Consider the following 14,218-nt stretch of genomic DNA (forward strand, 5'->3'; position numbering starts at 1 on the left):
CAACCCAACTAGACTACATGGGCTGCTGGTTGCTGATTGCACCACTCTACAGGCAGAAACGTGCACATTAGCCCACAGAATAGGCCAAGAGAGAGACCTTGATTTCGATTGGCTGTTTTTTCAAGAGGCGAGTCAGTTGAGACAGGGCCAGGAGAGACCATGATTTCAATTGGCTGTTTTTCGAGAAGTGAGCTGGTTGAGAAGAACGCTCACCTTTGCCCTCCTTGCTCTTCTTCTTGAGTGGCAGGCTGGGAGTGGTGATGGGGGAGTATGGACGCACCGCCCGCGGCTTGCGCACTAAGACGGGAGAAGCGTTCAGGTCAAAACTGTGACACCAAATTAAGCACATCACTGTCAGTGGCTAAATAAAAACACAGTGAGCTAATAAGTCTGTAAGCTGTGGCTAATAAGCACATATATTTACCAATGCACTCCTGTGTTAACTCGTAAAAAATCTCTTTGAAGCATGAGTGTAAATTGAATATTTTAATCTAGAACGTTAAAAACAAGACTAAATAACATTGTTTGACAACCTAATGTTTTGTAACACTACAGTCCATGAGGACTCCCATGTGGTACCTTTAGTTTTCCTCTGTGGTTTGGACATGCTCTTCTGAGGGATCTCGTCCATGGAGGATGTTTCCTCGTCCAGCGATACATCAATGCAGCCATTGGCCTCCGGCCGAAGAGGGATGTAGGTGTAGTCAGACTCCAACATGGTCCCATAGGTGTGAACTACAACAATGGAGAAAAGTAGTACAGTCAATTTTACTCCCAGTTATGTAATATTATGAGACTGTGAACTAAAGCAACAGCCAGAGATAATTATGGGAATTAATGAAAATACTACAAATGAAACTGCCTACAAATAGCCTTCATCAAAAACTTAGACGTTTTAACAATGTTTTGAAAGTGGTAAATGCTTTGAGGTAGAAATTGGATTCAGTTAACAAACAAGTGGTACCAAAAGATTTTAAAAAATACTCCTTCCCCTATCCTCCCTCCTAGCAAGTAGCAACAACAAAACAACACAAATCGTACTCATGCGCTTCTCATCCAGGATGTTGTTTGGTGACTCCATGTTGAGAAGGGCTGCCGCAGCCTCGTTGGTCTCCATGCTGTCCTCTGTGCCCGACACCGTCGTTTCTATTGGCCAATCAGACAGGGATTGTCATCAGAACATGAAACAGACAGATTTTAAGACAAACTTGAAAGGATGTTACAATCACTAGGGGCGAATTCTAGGTAATACCAGGCCCTGTCTGGAAAAAACCCCTAGCCCCTATCCCTTAGGCATGCATGTGTAAAGTATAATCTCCTCCTCACCTGAGAGGCCCACGTCTCCGACCATAATGGGCTCCTCCACCACGTGTAGAGTGGTGTCCACCATGATGCCGTTGGCCACCTCGTCCGATTCCATGCCCGAGTAGACCTGCATCAGGTCAGTGGCGGGCACCTGCTCTACGATGACAGCTGGAAACACGGACGGGTCATCCAGCTGGACACACAGAGAGACCAACAGACAGACAGAGACCACAGACGTTAGATCACAGAATTACATGTGTATGTCTATTGCTTCGTTTTTATCTTATGGGCAATTACACGATAACAATATTACGCGGAGACTGATTTTTCAATTTAAAATGTATGCCAAACAAAAACCATTGATTTCAAAGTTTTACAAACCATACAGCTCTGTGCACAACAACTACTACAAACAATTTTCACAGGAAAAATAAAATAAAATCCTGGAAAAACTGTGCAGATGCAAAGTTTATTACAGTAACCGAATTACGGTAAAATATCCATCCATTTTATTCTGATACCAAATGTTATATCTGCACAGTTCTTCTGGTAAATGTGTTTTTGTTCAATTTTCAGTGGAGATTTGTAAAAGTTGTCCTTGTGCATAGAGTTATATTGTTTGTTAAACTTTGAAATCAATGGTTTTGTTTGGTATACATTTTAAAATGAAAAATCGGAGTCTTAACCATGGTAAAGTTCATGTAGGCCTACACACTGTGCTTTTACGGTTGTTCTGATATATCTCACACATTGGCTTTGTCCACATGCAGGTGAACAAAAAGGTACGACTTACTTGTAAATTATTCATACTCGTTTCACATACAGGGAGACAGACATGAGACATGGCAAGAAAACGTATGTGAACCCTTTGGAATTATCTGGATTTCTGCATAAACTGGTCATAAAAGTAGATCTGATCTTCATCTAAGTCACAACAACAGACAAACACAGTCTGCTTAAACTAATAACACACAAATTATTGTATTTTTATTGAATACATCATTTAAATATTCACAGTTTAGGTTGGAAAAAGTATGTGAACCCCTAGGCTAATGACTTCTCCAAAACCTAATTGGAGTCAGGAGTCAGCTAACCTGGAGTGCAATCACTGAGACGAGATTGGAGATGTTGGTTAGAGTTGCCCTGCCCTATTAAAAACACACACAAAATTTAAATTTGCTATTCACAAGAAGCATTGCCTGATGTGAACCGCGAACAAAAGAGATCTCCAAAGACCCAAGATTAAGAATTGTTGACTTGCATAAAGCTGGAAAGGGTTACAAAAGTATCTCTAAAAGCCTTGATGTTCATCAGTCCACGGTAAGACAAATTGTCTATAAATGCTGTCCAGGCCCTGAGGCTGCTTTGCTGCCTCAGGGCCTGGACAGCTTGCTATCATCGCCGGGAAAAATGTATTCCCAAGTTTATCAAGACATTTTGCATGAGAATGTAAGGCTATCTGTCCGCCAATTGAAGATCAACAGAAGTTGGATGATGCAACATGAAAACGACCCAAAACACAGAAGTAAAACAACAACAGAATGGCTTCAACAGAAGAAAATACACCTTCTGGAGTGGCCCAGTCAGAGTTCTGACCTCAACCCGATTGAGATGCTGTAGCATGACCTCAAGAAAAAGGTTCACACCAGACATCCAAAGAATATTTCTGAACTGAAACAGTTTTGTGAAGAGGAATGGTCCAAAATTCCTCCTGACTGTGGTGCAGGTGCAATCCGTAACTAGAGAAAATGTCTGGTTGAGGTTATTGCTGTCTAAGGAGGGTCAACCTGTTATTAAATACAAGGGTTTACATACTTTTTCCAACCTGCACTGTGAATGTTTACATGGTGTGTTAAATAAATACATTAAAAATGATAATTGTTTGTGTGTTATTAGTTTAAGATGACTGTGTTTGTCTATTGTTGTGACTTAGATGAATATCAGATAACATTTTATGACCAATTTATACAGAAATCCAGGTAATTCTAAAGCGTTCACATACTTTTTCTTCCCACTGTATCTACGTAAACCCATAATTCTCATTGGACCAACCTAGCAAGAATTGACGTCAACTGCTGGTAATCACGCTAGATCATTTTCAACTGATTTTGCACAAGACTGAGTGTTAAAAACATTATGAACACCTTCCTAATATTGAGTTGCACACTATTTTGCCCTGAGAACAGCCGCAATTTGTCGTGGCATGGAAAGTGTTCCACAGGGATGCTGACACATGTTGACTCCAATGCTTCCAACAGTTGTGTCAAGTTGGCTGGATGTCCTTTGGGTGGCGGACCATTCTTGATACACATGGAAAACTGTTGAGTGTGAAAAATCCAGCAGCGTTGCAGTTTGTTAATATATTTTTTTACTTTTAGCCCTTTTTTCTGCCCAATTTCTTGATATTCAATTGGTAGTCAGTCTTGTCCCATCGCTGCAACTCCACTACTGACTTGAGAGGTGAAGGTCGAGAGCCACGCGTCCCACGAAACACTGCTCGCTTAACTTGGAAGCCAGCCGCACCAATGTGTCGGAAGAAAATGCTGTACATCAGCTTGCAGGTGCCCGGCCCACCACAAAGAGCCACTAGAGCACGATGGGACAAGGAAATTCCATCAGGCCAAACCCTCCCCTAACCCAGACGATGCTAGGTCAATTGTGCACCGCCTCATGGGTCTCCCGGTCACGGCCGGCTGTGACACAGCCTGGGATCGAACCCGGGTCTATAGTGATGCCTCAAGCACTGCAATCCGGTGCGCCTGGCACATACTACCATATACCATTCAAAGGCACTTAAATATTTTGTCTTGACCCTTCCCTCTCAATGGCACACATACACAAGCCATGTCTCAATTGTGTCAAGGCTTAAAAAAACATCTTTAACCTGTCTCCTCCCCTTAATCTGTAGATTATTTTATTTATTTTTTCACCTTTATTTAACCAGGTAGGCTAGTTGAGAACAGGTTCTCATTTACAACTGCGACCTGGCCAAGATAAAGCAAAGCAGTGCGACACAAACAACAGCACAGAGTTACACAAACAAACATACAGTCAATAACACCACAGAGAAAGTCTACATACAGTGTGTGCAAATGAGGTAGGATAAGGGGGGTGAGGTAATAAATAGGCCATAGTGGCAAAATTATTGCAGTATGGCAAATTAAACACTGGGGTGATAGATGTGCAGAAGATGAGTGTGCAAGTAGCAGTACTGGGGTGCAAAGGAGCAAAATAATTCAAAGAAATAACAATATGGCGAGGAGATAGTTGGATGGGCTATTTACAGATTGGCTATGTACAGGTGCAGTTATCTGTGAGCTGCTCTGACAGCTTGTGCTTAAAGCTAGTTGGGGAGATATGAGTCTCCAGCTTCAGTGATTTTTGCATTTCGTTCCAGTTATTGGCAGCAGAGAACTGGAAGGAAAGGCGGCCGAAGGAGGAATTTGCTTTGGGGGTGACCAGTGAAATATACCTCCTGGAGCGAGTGCTCGGGTGGGTGCTGCTATGGTGACCAGTGAGCTGAGGTAATGCGGAGCTTTACCTAGCAACAACTTGATGACTTGGAGCCAGTGGGTTTGGCGAAGGATATGAAGCGAGGGCCAGCCAACGAGAGAATACAGGTCGCATTGGTGGGTAGTATATAGGGCTTTGGTGACAAAATGGATGGCACTGTGATAGACTGCATCCAATTTGCTGAGTAGAGTGTTGGAGGCTATTTATTAAATGACATCGCCGAAATCAATGATCGGTAGGATGGTCAGATTTACTAGGGTATGTTTGGCAGCATAAGTTAAGGATGCTTTGTTGCGAAATAGGAAGTCAATTATAGATTTAATTTTGGATTGGAGATGCTTAATGTGAGTCTGGAAGGAGAGTTTACAGTTTAACCAGACATCTAGGTATTTGTAGTTGTCCACATATTCTAAGTCAGAACCGTATAGAGTAGTGATGCTGAATGGGTGGGTATGTGTGGGCAGCGATAGGATGAAAAGCATGCATTTAGTTTTGCTTGCATTTAAGAGCCACGGAAGGAGAGTTTTATGGCATTGAAGCTCGTCTGGAGGTTAGTTAACACAGCGTCCAAAGAAGGGCCAGAAGTAAACAGAATGGTGTCGTCTGCGTAGAGGTGGATCAGAGAATCACCAACAGCAAGAGTGACATCATTGATGTATACAGAGAAAAGAGTCGGCCCGAGGATTGAACCCTGTGGCACCGCCATAGAGACTTCCAGAGGTCCGGACAACAGGCCCTCTGATTTGACACACTGAACACACTGAAGAGAAGTAGTTGGTGATCCAGGCGAAGCAGTCTGCCCGATAAGAATGTGGTGATTGACAGAGTCAAAAGCCTTGGCCAGGTCGATGAATACAGCTGCACAGTATTGTCTCTTATCGATGGAGGTTATGATGTAATTTGGGACCTTGAGCGTGGCTGAGGTGCACCCATGACCAGCTCGGAAACCAGATTGCATAGCGGAGAAGGTACGGTGGGATTCGAAATGGTCGGCAATCTGTTTGTTAACTTTGCTTTCGAAGACCTTAGAAAGGCAGGGTAGAATAGATATAGGTCTGTAGCAGTTTGAGTCTAGAGTGTCTCCCCCTATGAAGAGGGGGATGGCCGCGGCAGCTTTCCAATCTTTGGGGATCTCAGACGATATGAAAGAGAGGTGGAACAAGCTAGTAATAGGGGTTGTAACAATTTCGGCGGATAATTTTAGGAAGAGAGGGTCCAGATTGTCTAGCCCTGCTGATTTGTAGGGGTCCAGATTTTGCAGATCTTTTAGAACATCAGCTATCTGGATTTTGGTGAAGGAGAAATGGGGGAGGCTTGGGCAAGTTGCAGAGGGGTAGAGGGCTGTTGACCGGGGTAGGGGTAGCCAGGTGGAAAGCATGGCCAGCCGTAGAAAAATACTTATTGAAATGCTCAATTATCGCATATTTATCCGTGGTGACAGTGTTTCCTAGCCTCAGTGCAGTGGGCAGCTGGGAGGAGGTGCTCTTATTCTCCATGGACTTTACAGTGTCCCAGAACTTTTTGGAGTTAGTGCTACAGAATGTAAATTTATGTTTGAAAAAGCTAGCCTTTGCTTTCCTAACTGCCTGTGTAGTTGCATATCGCGGGGGTTATTCGATGCTAACGCAGTACGCCACATGATGTTTTTGTGCTTGTCAAGGGCAGTCAGGTCTGGAGTGAACCAAGGGCTATGTCTGTTCCTGATTTTAAAAAATGGAATGGGGCATGCTTATTTAAGATGGTGAGGAAAGCACTTTTAAAGAATTTAACAGGTGACATCAATAAGGGATCAAAGCTTTCAACTGGATTCACCTGGTCAGTCAGTCATGGAAAGAGCAGGTGTTCTTAATATTTTGTACACTCATTGTACAACAGATTAAAACCTACCCAAAACAGAAACCGTGAATAGATGGCAGCATTCGCACAAAATCGAAAGCACGAACCATCGCATTTAACCATGGCAAGGTGACTGGGAATATGGCCAAATACAAAAAGTGTAGTTATTCCCTCTGTAAGTCAATCAAACAGGCAAAACGTCAGTACAGAGACAAAATGGAGTCGCAATTCAACAGCTCAGACACGAGATGTATGTGGCAGGGTCTACAGACAATCACGGACTACAAAGGGAAAACCAGCCACGTCACGGACACCCTGGTCTTGCTACCGGACAAGCTAAACACCTTCTTCGCCCGCTTTGAGGACAATAGAGTGTTTACGGACATATTCAATCTCTCCCTATCCCAGTTTGCTGTCCCTACTTGCTTCAATATGTCCACTATTGATCCTGTACCCAAGAAAGCAAGGCAACTGAACTAAATGACTATCGCCCCGTAGCACTCACTTCTGTTATCATAAAGTGCTTTGAAAGGCTAGTTAAGAATCATATCACCTCCAACTTACCTGACACCCTAGATCCACTTCAATTTGCTTACCGCCCCAATAGATCTACAGATGATGCAATCGCCATCGCAATGCACACTGCCCTATCCCATCTGGACAAGAGGAATACCTATGTAAGAATGCTGTTCATTGACTATGGCTCAGCATTCAACACCATAGTCATCATTAAAGTCGGGGCCCTGGGTTTGAACCCCACCCTCTGCAACTGGGTCCTGGACTTCCTGGCGGGCCGCCTCCAAGGTGGTGAAGGTAGGAAACAACACCTCCACTTCGCTGATCCTCAACACAGGGGCCCCACAAGAGTGCGTGCTCAGCCCCCTCCTGTACTCCGTGTTCACCCATGAATGCGTGGCCAGGCACGCCTCCAACTCAATCATCAAGTTTGTAGATGACACAACAGTAAGAATGCCTGATTACCAACAATGACGAGACAGCCTACAGGGAGGAGGTGAGGTTCCTGGGACAGTGGTGCCAGGAAAATAACCTCTCACTCAACGTCAACAAAACAAAGGAGCTGATCGTGGACTTCAGGATATTGCAAAGGGAGCATGCACCTATCCACATTGACGGGACCACCATGGAGGAGGTGGAAAGCTTCAAGTTCCTCGGCATACACATCACTGACGATCTGAAATGGTCCACGCACACAGACAGTGTTGTGAAGAAGGCACAACAGCACCTCTTCAACCTCAGATGGGTGAAGAAATGTGGCTTGGCCCCGAAAACCAAACTTTTACTGATGCACAATTGAGAGCATCCTGTCGGGCTATATCACTGCTTGGTACGGCAACTGCACAGACCGCAACCGCAGGGCTCTCCAGAGGGTGTTGGGGTCTGTCCAACGCATCACCGGGGGCAAACTACCTGCCCTCCAGGACACTTACAGCATCTGATGTCACAGGAAAGCCAAAAAATCATCAAGGACATCAACCACACAAGCCAAGGCCTGTTTACACCGCTATCATCCAGAAGGCAAGGTCAGTACAGCTGCATTAAAGCTGGGACAGAGAGACTGAAAAACAGCTTCTATCTCAAGGCCATCAGACTGTTAAAGAGGCATCACTTAATAATGGAACACGAGTCACTTTAATAATGTTTAAATAATGTTTACATACTGCTTTACTCATCTCATATGTATATACTGTATTCTATTCTACTGTATTTTAGTCAATGCCACTCCGGCATTGCTCAATCTAATATTTCTATATTTCTTTATTCCATTCTTTTACTTTTAGATTGGTGTGTATTGTTGTGAAATGTTAGATACTACTGCAGTGTTGGAGCTAGGATCACAAGCATTTCACTTACACCCGCAATAACATGTGCTAAGGCCTCCCGAGTGACGCAGTGGTCTAAGGCATTGCATCGTATTGCTAGCTGTGCCACTAGAGATTATGGGTCTGAGTCCAGGCTCTGTCGCAGCTGGCTGCGACCAGGAGACCCATGGGGCGGCGCACAATTGGCCCAGCGTTGTCTGGGTTAGGGAAGGATTTGGCTGGCAGGGTTGTCCTTGTCCCATTGTGAGCTAGTGACTCCTGTGGCGGGCAGTGCACACTGACACGGTTACCAGGTGTGCGGTGATTCCTCTGACACATTGGTGCTTCTGGGTTAAGTGGGCATTGTGTCAAGAAGCAGTGAGGCTTTCTTTGGGGTGTGTTTCAGAGGACACATGGCTCTTGACATTCACCTCTCCCGAGTCCATACGGGACTTGCAGTGATGAGACAAGACTGTAACTACCAATTGGAAATTGGGGAGAACTTTTAATATATATATAAATAACATCTATTAAATATGTGAATGTGACCAGTAAAATGTTGTTTGCATTGGTTTGATTTGAGGGAGAGCTCATTTCAACAGTGTTTTAGTGGCCCACTGGGACATTCTTATTGCTGGGAATTCCAGACACACCCCCTCATTTCCAGCACAACATTTCTCAACACAGGAAGAGCTGAGGACATTTCTCAACTAAGGAAATTGCCAGAGCTCTGGCCAAACCGTATGAGGACCATATGAGAAACTGTTGCGTGTGGCAACAAAGCTCACTTGGCAACACTTTTCAACACTTACTGCGTCCACCAGTGTTACCTCTATCTTATTTTCCAGAGGGGTTGCAAACAAACATTCAGGGTCTATTTAAATATAAACATTTTTGTGAACAGGCCTATAGGTGGGGGTTCCCACTTGGCTCTATATAATGGTAGGGGAAACACTCTCTACAGTAGGTCCACCAATGTGTCATGGCAGTTTGTTTCCCAGATAAGCTTCTCTTATCTCTCATTCTGTGAATCCTTGTGGAGTAAAGACATAGATTTTATTTTCGGTCAGCACACTGTTATTTTCCTATCTTCAATAGCACCACAAAAGGAGGCTGTGTGTATGGCACCTCTTTCTGTTTGTTTTTCCCATAACATGCCCAAAAGACTCCAGATCCAAAAGGACATGGAGCAGGCAGGACTCATAGCTTTTGCAGGTCCTTTACCGTTAGGTTAAGTTATTCTAAATATCAAACAACCCAAAATGCTCTAATGAAATGGTGCAAAGTATTTTGGCCTGCACTCATAGCCAGAGGAAGAAAAGGAAATTCAGTGTCAGTTTCTGAAAATTACCAGGAGATGGAGACAGACTACAGCTCTTTGCCTGATTGTCATCTATGTGCTGCTTTGTACTACCCCCCCCCAAAAAAAAAACATTAGTAGCCAAATACCTTGTCACATTGAAAGTCCAGTAACAACAGTTTGACTTAAAATTCCAAAATGGTGTAATGAACAACAAATAGGTATAAAAGTAATAACAAACAACGTTCTGAGTTTTTTTTACATTTACTGATGATTTTACGAGCCCCTAACCATCAATGCAGTACAAATAAGAATAATATATAAAAGTAACGAGTAATTAAAGAGCAGCAGTAAAATAACAATAGCGAGACTACAGTATATATACAGCGGGGTACCGGTACAGGGTCAATGTGCTGTGGCACCGGTTTGTCAAGGTAATTGAGGTAATATGTACATGTAAGTAGAGTTATTAAAGTGACTATGCATAGATGATAACGAGAGAGAGTAGCAGTGGTGTAAACTAACAGTACACTAACAGCACCCTGCCACAGACAACTGCATTATGTGGAATCATTCAACCTTTAGGAGTCATTACCAAACAATTAGACTATGTAAACATAGCTAGGAGTTCAGGGACTGTTCAATTAACTTCACAAACAATATCTTAGGTTTCAGAACACTGTCCATCAAACAAACTGCTTTTCCATGATGTCAGTATCAATGGTCAACAGTGGGCCACGAGACCATTTGGGACCTCCACTTGGGAAATATAAAAGATAAAGAATGCAGTTTGTTGTGTCCTTTGACTGTAAAAGCTGACATTTCATTGACACAACAGCATGCTGTCTATTGTTCTCAGACTGTGGTAGCTAGACACAATACCAGATATCTCGGTCGGTCGGGAGCCTGTGACCTTGTGTATGTGCATGTTTTAGTGACCAGGCAATGAGAGCACCAGTAATTCTGCTGAGTTCACTCGTCTGTGCATTAACACCACACTGTCTCCCCTCCCTAGCAGAACCAGACCAGACCAACTGAAACCAACACAGATTCTGCTGAGGGGGCAGAAGATGTCTGTGTCTGTCTGTTGTTGTTGTTTTGACATAATGGGACTCAGATTCAACAAAGCACCTGCGGGGTTTGGCACAAAGCAGGACCAAAGAGTTGCCTATTGAGCACAGATGTCATTTCTAGCTTTGATTTGCATGTGGTTGTCAACTAACATGAATTCAACATAAAATCAGTGAAACGTTTCACCATGTCATTTGATTTATTTTAAAGTTGGGTGAAATAAATACAAAACTCCCTTACGTTTATTACTTTTGGCAAATCTAATAAGTTTTCCAAGTTGATTCAGTGTCATCACATTGAATTTTGTTTAAATTACGTGGAAACCACACCAACCAGTTTTTGCCCAGTGGGTAGCCAGCTAGCTAACTTTCCTATTAGCCAAAAGACACTCAACTATCTCAACAAGATAATGAAAGGTGCAAAACAGAGTATGGTATTTAGTACGATTTACACAAAGGCCATATTGGCTGCATCTTCCTCTTTGTTGCTCTCAACCAGATATAACGATCACTGGAGTATTTGCATCTCAGAGTTCCCAGTTTTGGCTATGAAAGCAAGCCCCTGTGTGTGAGAGGTTCCCCTATAATCAACCCGGTTCTGCTTTACCTTCCCATGTCGCAATTTTTAGCACCACCTCTATACTTTTAACATCCCCTAATAGGGCTGATAGAGGAAGTTAATGGAAAATATCCCATAGTCACAGGGGTGTCATGCACCTATTATTTTAGACGGGGCACGGAGTTCATGAAGATGGAGGTGGGGTGACAGTTGAAGTTGAAGAATTTTGCATTTTTCAAACACTCGTCTGTGCATTCAGCTTTTTCCTGCAATCAAGAGCCAAAAAATGTATATATTTTTCTGCATAGGTTATATCTTAGCTGCAGTGCATTCAGAAAATATTCACACCCATTGACTTTTTACACACTTTGTTGTTACAGCCTGAATGTAAAATGGATTAAATGTTGATTTTGTGTCACTGGCCTACACACCATAATGTTGAAGTGGAATTGTGTTTTGTTTATTTTTTTTCTACAAAAAAACTAAAAGCTGAAATGTCTTGAGTCTACAACTATTCAACCCTTTTGTTATGGCAAGCCTAAATCAGTTCAGGAGTAAAAATGTGCTTAACAAGTCACATTAACAGACTCACATTAAGCATTAAATATAGAATTGGCTTCCTATATCGCAACAAAGCATCCTTCACTCATGCTGCCAAACATGCCCTCGTAAAACTGACCATCCTACCGATCCTCGACTTCGGTGATGTCATCTATAAAATAGCCTCCAACACTCTACTCAACAAATTGGATGCAGTCTATCACAGTGCCATCCGTTTTGTCACCAAAGCCCCATACACTACACACCATTGCGACCTGTATGCTCTTGTTGGTTGGCCCTCGCTTCATACTCGTCGCCAAACCCACTGGGTACAGGTTATCTACAAGTCTCTGCTAGGTAAAGCCCCGCCTTATCTCAGCTCACTTGTCACCATAGCAGCACCCACTCGTAGCACGCGCTCCAGCAGGTATATCTCACTGGTCACCCCCAAAGCCAATTCCTCCTTTGGTCGTCTTTCCTTCCAGTTCTCTGCTGCCAATGACTGGAACGACCTGCAAAAATCTCTGAAGCTGGAGACTCATATCTCCCTCACTAGCTTTAAGCACCAGCTGTCAGAGCAGATCACAGGTTACTGCACCTGTACATAGCCCATATAGAACAGGGCTCCGGGCAGCCGAGCGGAAATGGAGGAAAACTCGCCTCCCTGCGGACCTGACATCCTTTCACTCCCTCCTCTCTACATTTTCCTCTTCTCTCTCTGCTGCTAAAGCCACTTTCTACCACTCTAAATTCCAAGCATCTGCCTCTAACCCTAGGAAGCTCTTTGCAACCTTCTCCTCCCTCCTGAATCCTCCTCCCCCTCCCCCCCCCTCCTCCCTCTCTGCAGATGACTTCGTCAACCATTTTGAAAAGAAGGTCGACGACATCCGATCCTCGTTTGCTAAGTCAAACGACACCGCTGGTTCTGCTCACACTGCCCTACCCTGTGCTCTGACCTCTTTCTCCCTCTCTCTCCAGATGAAATCTCGCGTCTTGTGACGGCCGGCCGCCCTACAACCTGCCCGCTTGACCCTATCCCCTCCTCTCTTCTCCAGACCATTTCCGGAGACCTCCTCCCTTACCTCACCTCGCTCATCAACTCATCCCTGACCGCTGGCTACGTCCCTTCCGTCTTCAAGAGAGCGAGAGTTGCACCCCTTCTGAAAAACCTACACTCGATCCCTCCGATGTCAACAACTACAGACCAGTATCCCTTCTTTCTTTTCTCTCCAAAACTCTTGAACGTGCCGTCCTTGGCCAGCTCTCCCGCTATCTCTCTCAGAATGACCTTCTTGATCCAAATCAGTCAGGTTTCAAGACTAGTCATTCAACTGAGACTGCTCTTCTCTGTATCACGGAGGCGCTCCGCACTGCTAAAGCTAACTCTCTCTCCTCTGCTCTCATCCTTCTAGACCTATCGGCTGCCTTCGATACTGTGAACCATCAGATCCTCCTCTCCACCCTCTCCGAGTTGGGCATCTCCGGCGCGGCCCACGCTTGGATTGCGTCCTACCTGACAGGTCGCTCCTACCAGGTGGCGTGGCGAGAATCCGTCTCCACACCACGTGCTCTCACCACTGGTGTCCCCCAGGGCTCTGTTCTAGGCCCTCTCCTATTCTCGCTATACACCAAGTCACTTGGCTCTGTCATAACCTCACATGGTCTCTCCTATCATTGCTATGCAGACGACACACAATTAATCTTCTCCTTTCCCCCTTCTGATGACCAGGTGGCGAATCACATCTCTGCATGTCTGGCAGACATATCCGTGTGGATGACGGATCACCACCTCAAGCTGAACCTCGGCAAGACGGAGCTGCTCTTCCTCCCGGGGAAGGACTGCCCGTTCCATGATCTCGCCATCACGGTTGACAACTCCATTGTGTCCTCCTCCCAGAGCGCTAAGAACCTTGGCGTGATCCTGGACAACACCCTGTCATTCTCAACTAACATCAAGGCGGTGGCCCGTTCCTGTAGGTTCATGCTCCACAACATCCGCAGAGTACGACCCTGCCTCACACAGGAAGCGGCGCAGGTCCTAATCCAGGCACTTGTCATCTCCCGTCTGGATTACTGCAACTCGCTGTTGGCTGGGCTCCCTGCCTGTGCCATTAAACCCCTACAACTCATCCAGAACGCCGCAGCCCGTCTGGTGTTCAACCTTCCCAAGTTCTCTCACGTCACCCCGCTCCTCCGCTCCCTCCACTGGCTTCCAGTTGAAGCTCGCATCCGCTACAAGACCATGGTGCTTGCCTACGGAGCTGTGAGGGGAACG

The 14,218-nt window shown here is 44.7% G+C and overlaps 2 protein-coding genes across 3 annotated transcripts in view; one reads left to right on the forward strand and one right to left on the reverse strand.

The window, feature by feature from the left end:
- The window catches only part of LOC115129595 (tenomodulin-like), a 139,859-nt gene extending 128,868 nt beyond the window's left edge, over positions 1-10,991 (forward strand). Inside the window, exon 7 of the mRNA XM_065018696.1 lies at positions 10,790-10,991. Within this exon, the coding sequence (XP_064874768.1) occupies positions 10,790-10,876 (87 nt within the window). The 3' untranslated portion in view covers positions 10,877-10,991. The remainder of the gene's footprint in view (positions 1-10,789) is intronic.
- Positions 1-14,218, reverse strand: part of LOC115129594 (ETS-related transcription factor Elf-1-like) — a 79,033-nt gene that overhangs the window by 12,271 nt on the left and 52,544 nt on the right. For both annotated transcript variants that reach the window (XM_065018695.1, XM_029660132.2), the window contains exons 3-6: positions 1,327-1,498; positions 1,042-1,146; positions 580-735; positions 214-297 (exon numbers count right to left, since the gene is read on the reverse strand). In XM_065018695.1, the coding sequence (XP_064874767.1) occupies positions 214-297; positions 580-735; positions 1,042-1,146; positions 1,327-1,498 (517 nt within the window). The remainder of the gene's footprint in view (positions 1-213; positions 298-579; positions 736-1,041; positions 1,147-1,326; positions 1,499-14,218) is intronic.

This window comes from Oncorhynchus nerka, linkage group LG5 (assembly GCF_034236695.1).
Source record: "Oncorhynchus nerka isolate Pitt River linkage group LG5, Oner_Uvic_2.0, whole genome shotgun sequence".
NCBI classification, from domain to species: domain Eukaryota; kingdom Metazoa; phylum Chordata; class Actinopteri; order Salmoniformes; family Salmonidae; genus Oncorhynchus; species Oncorhynchus nerka.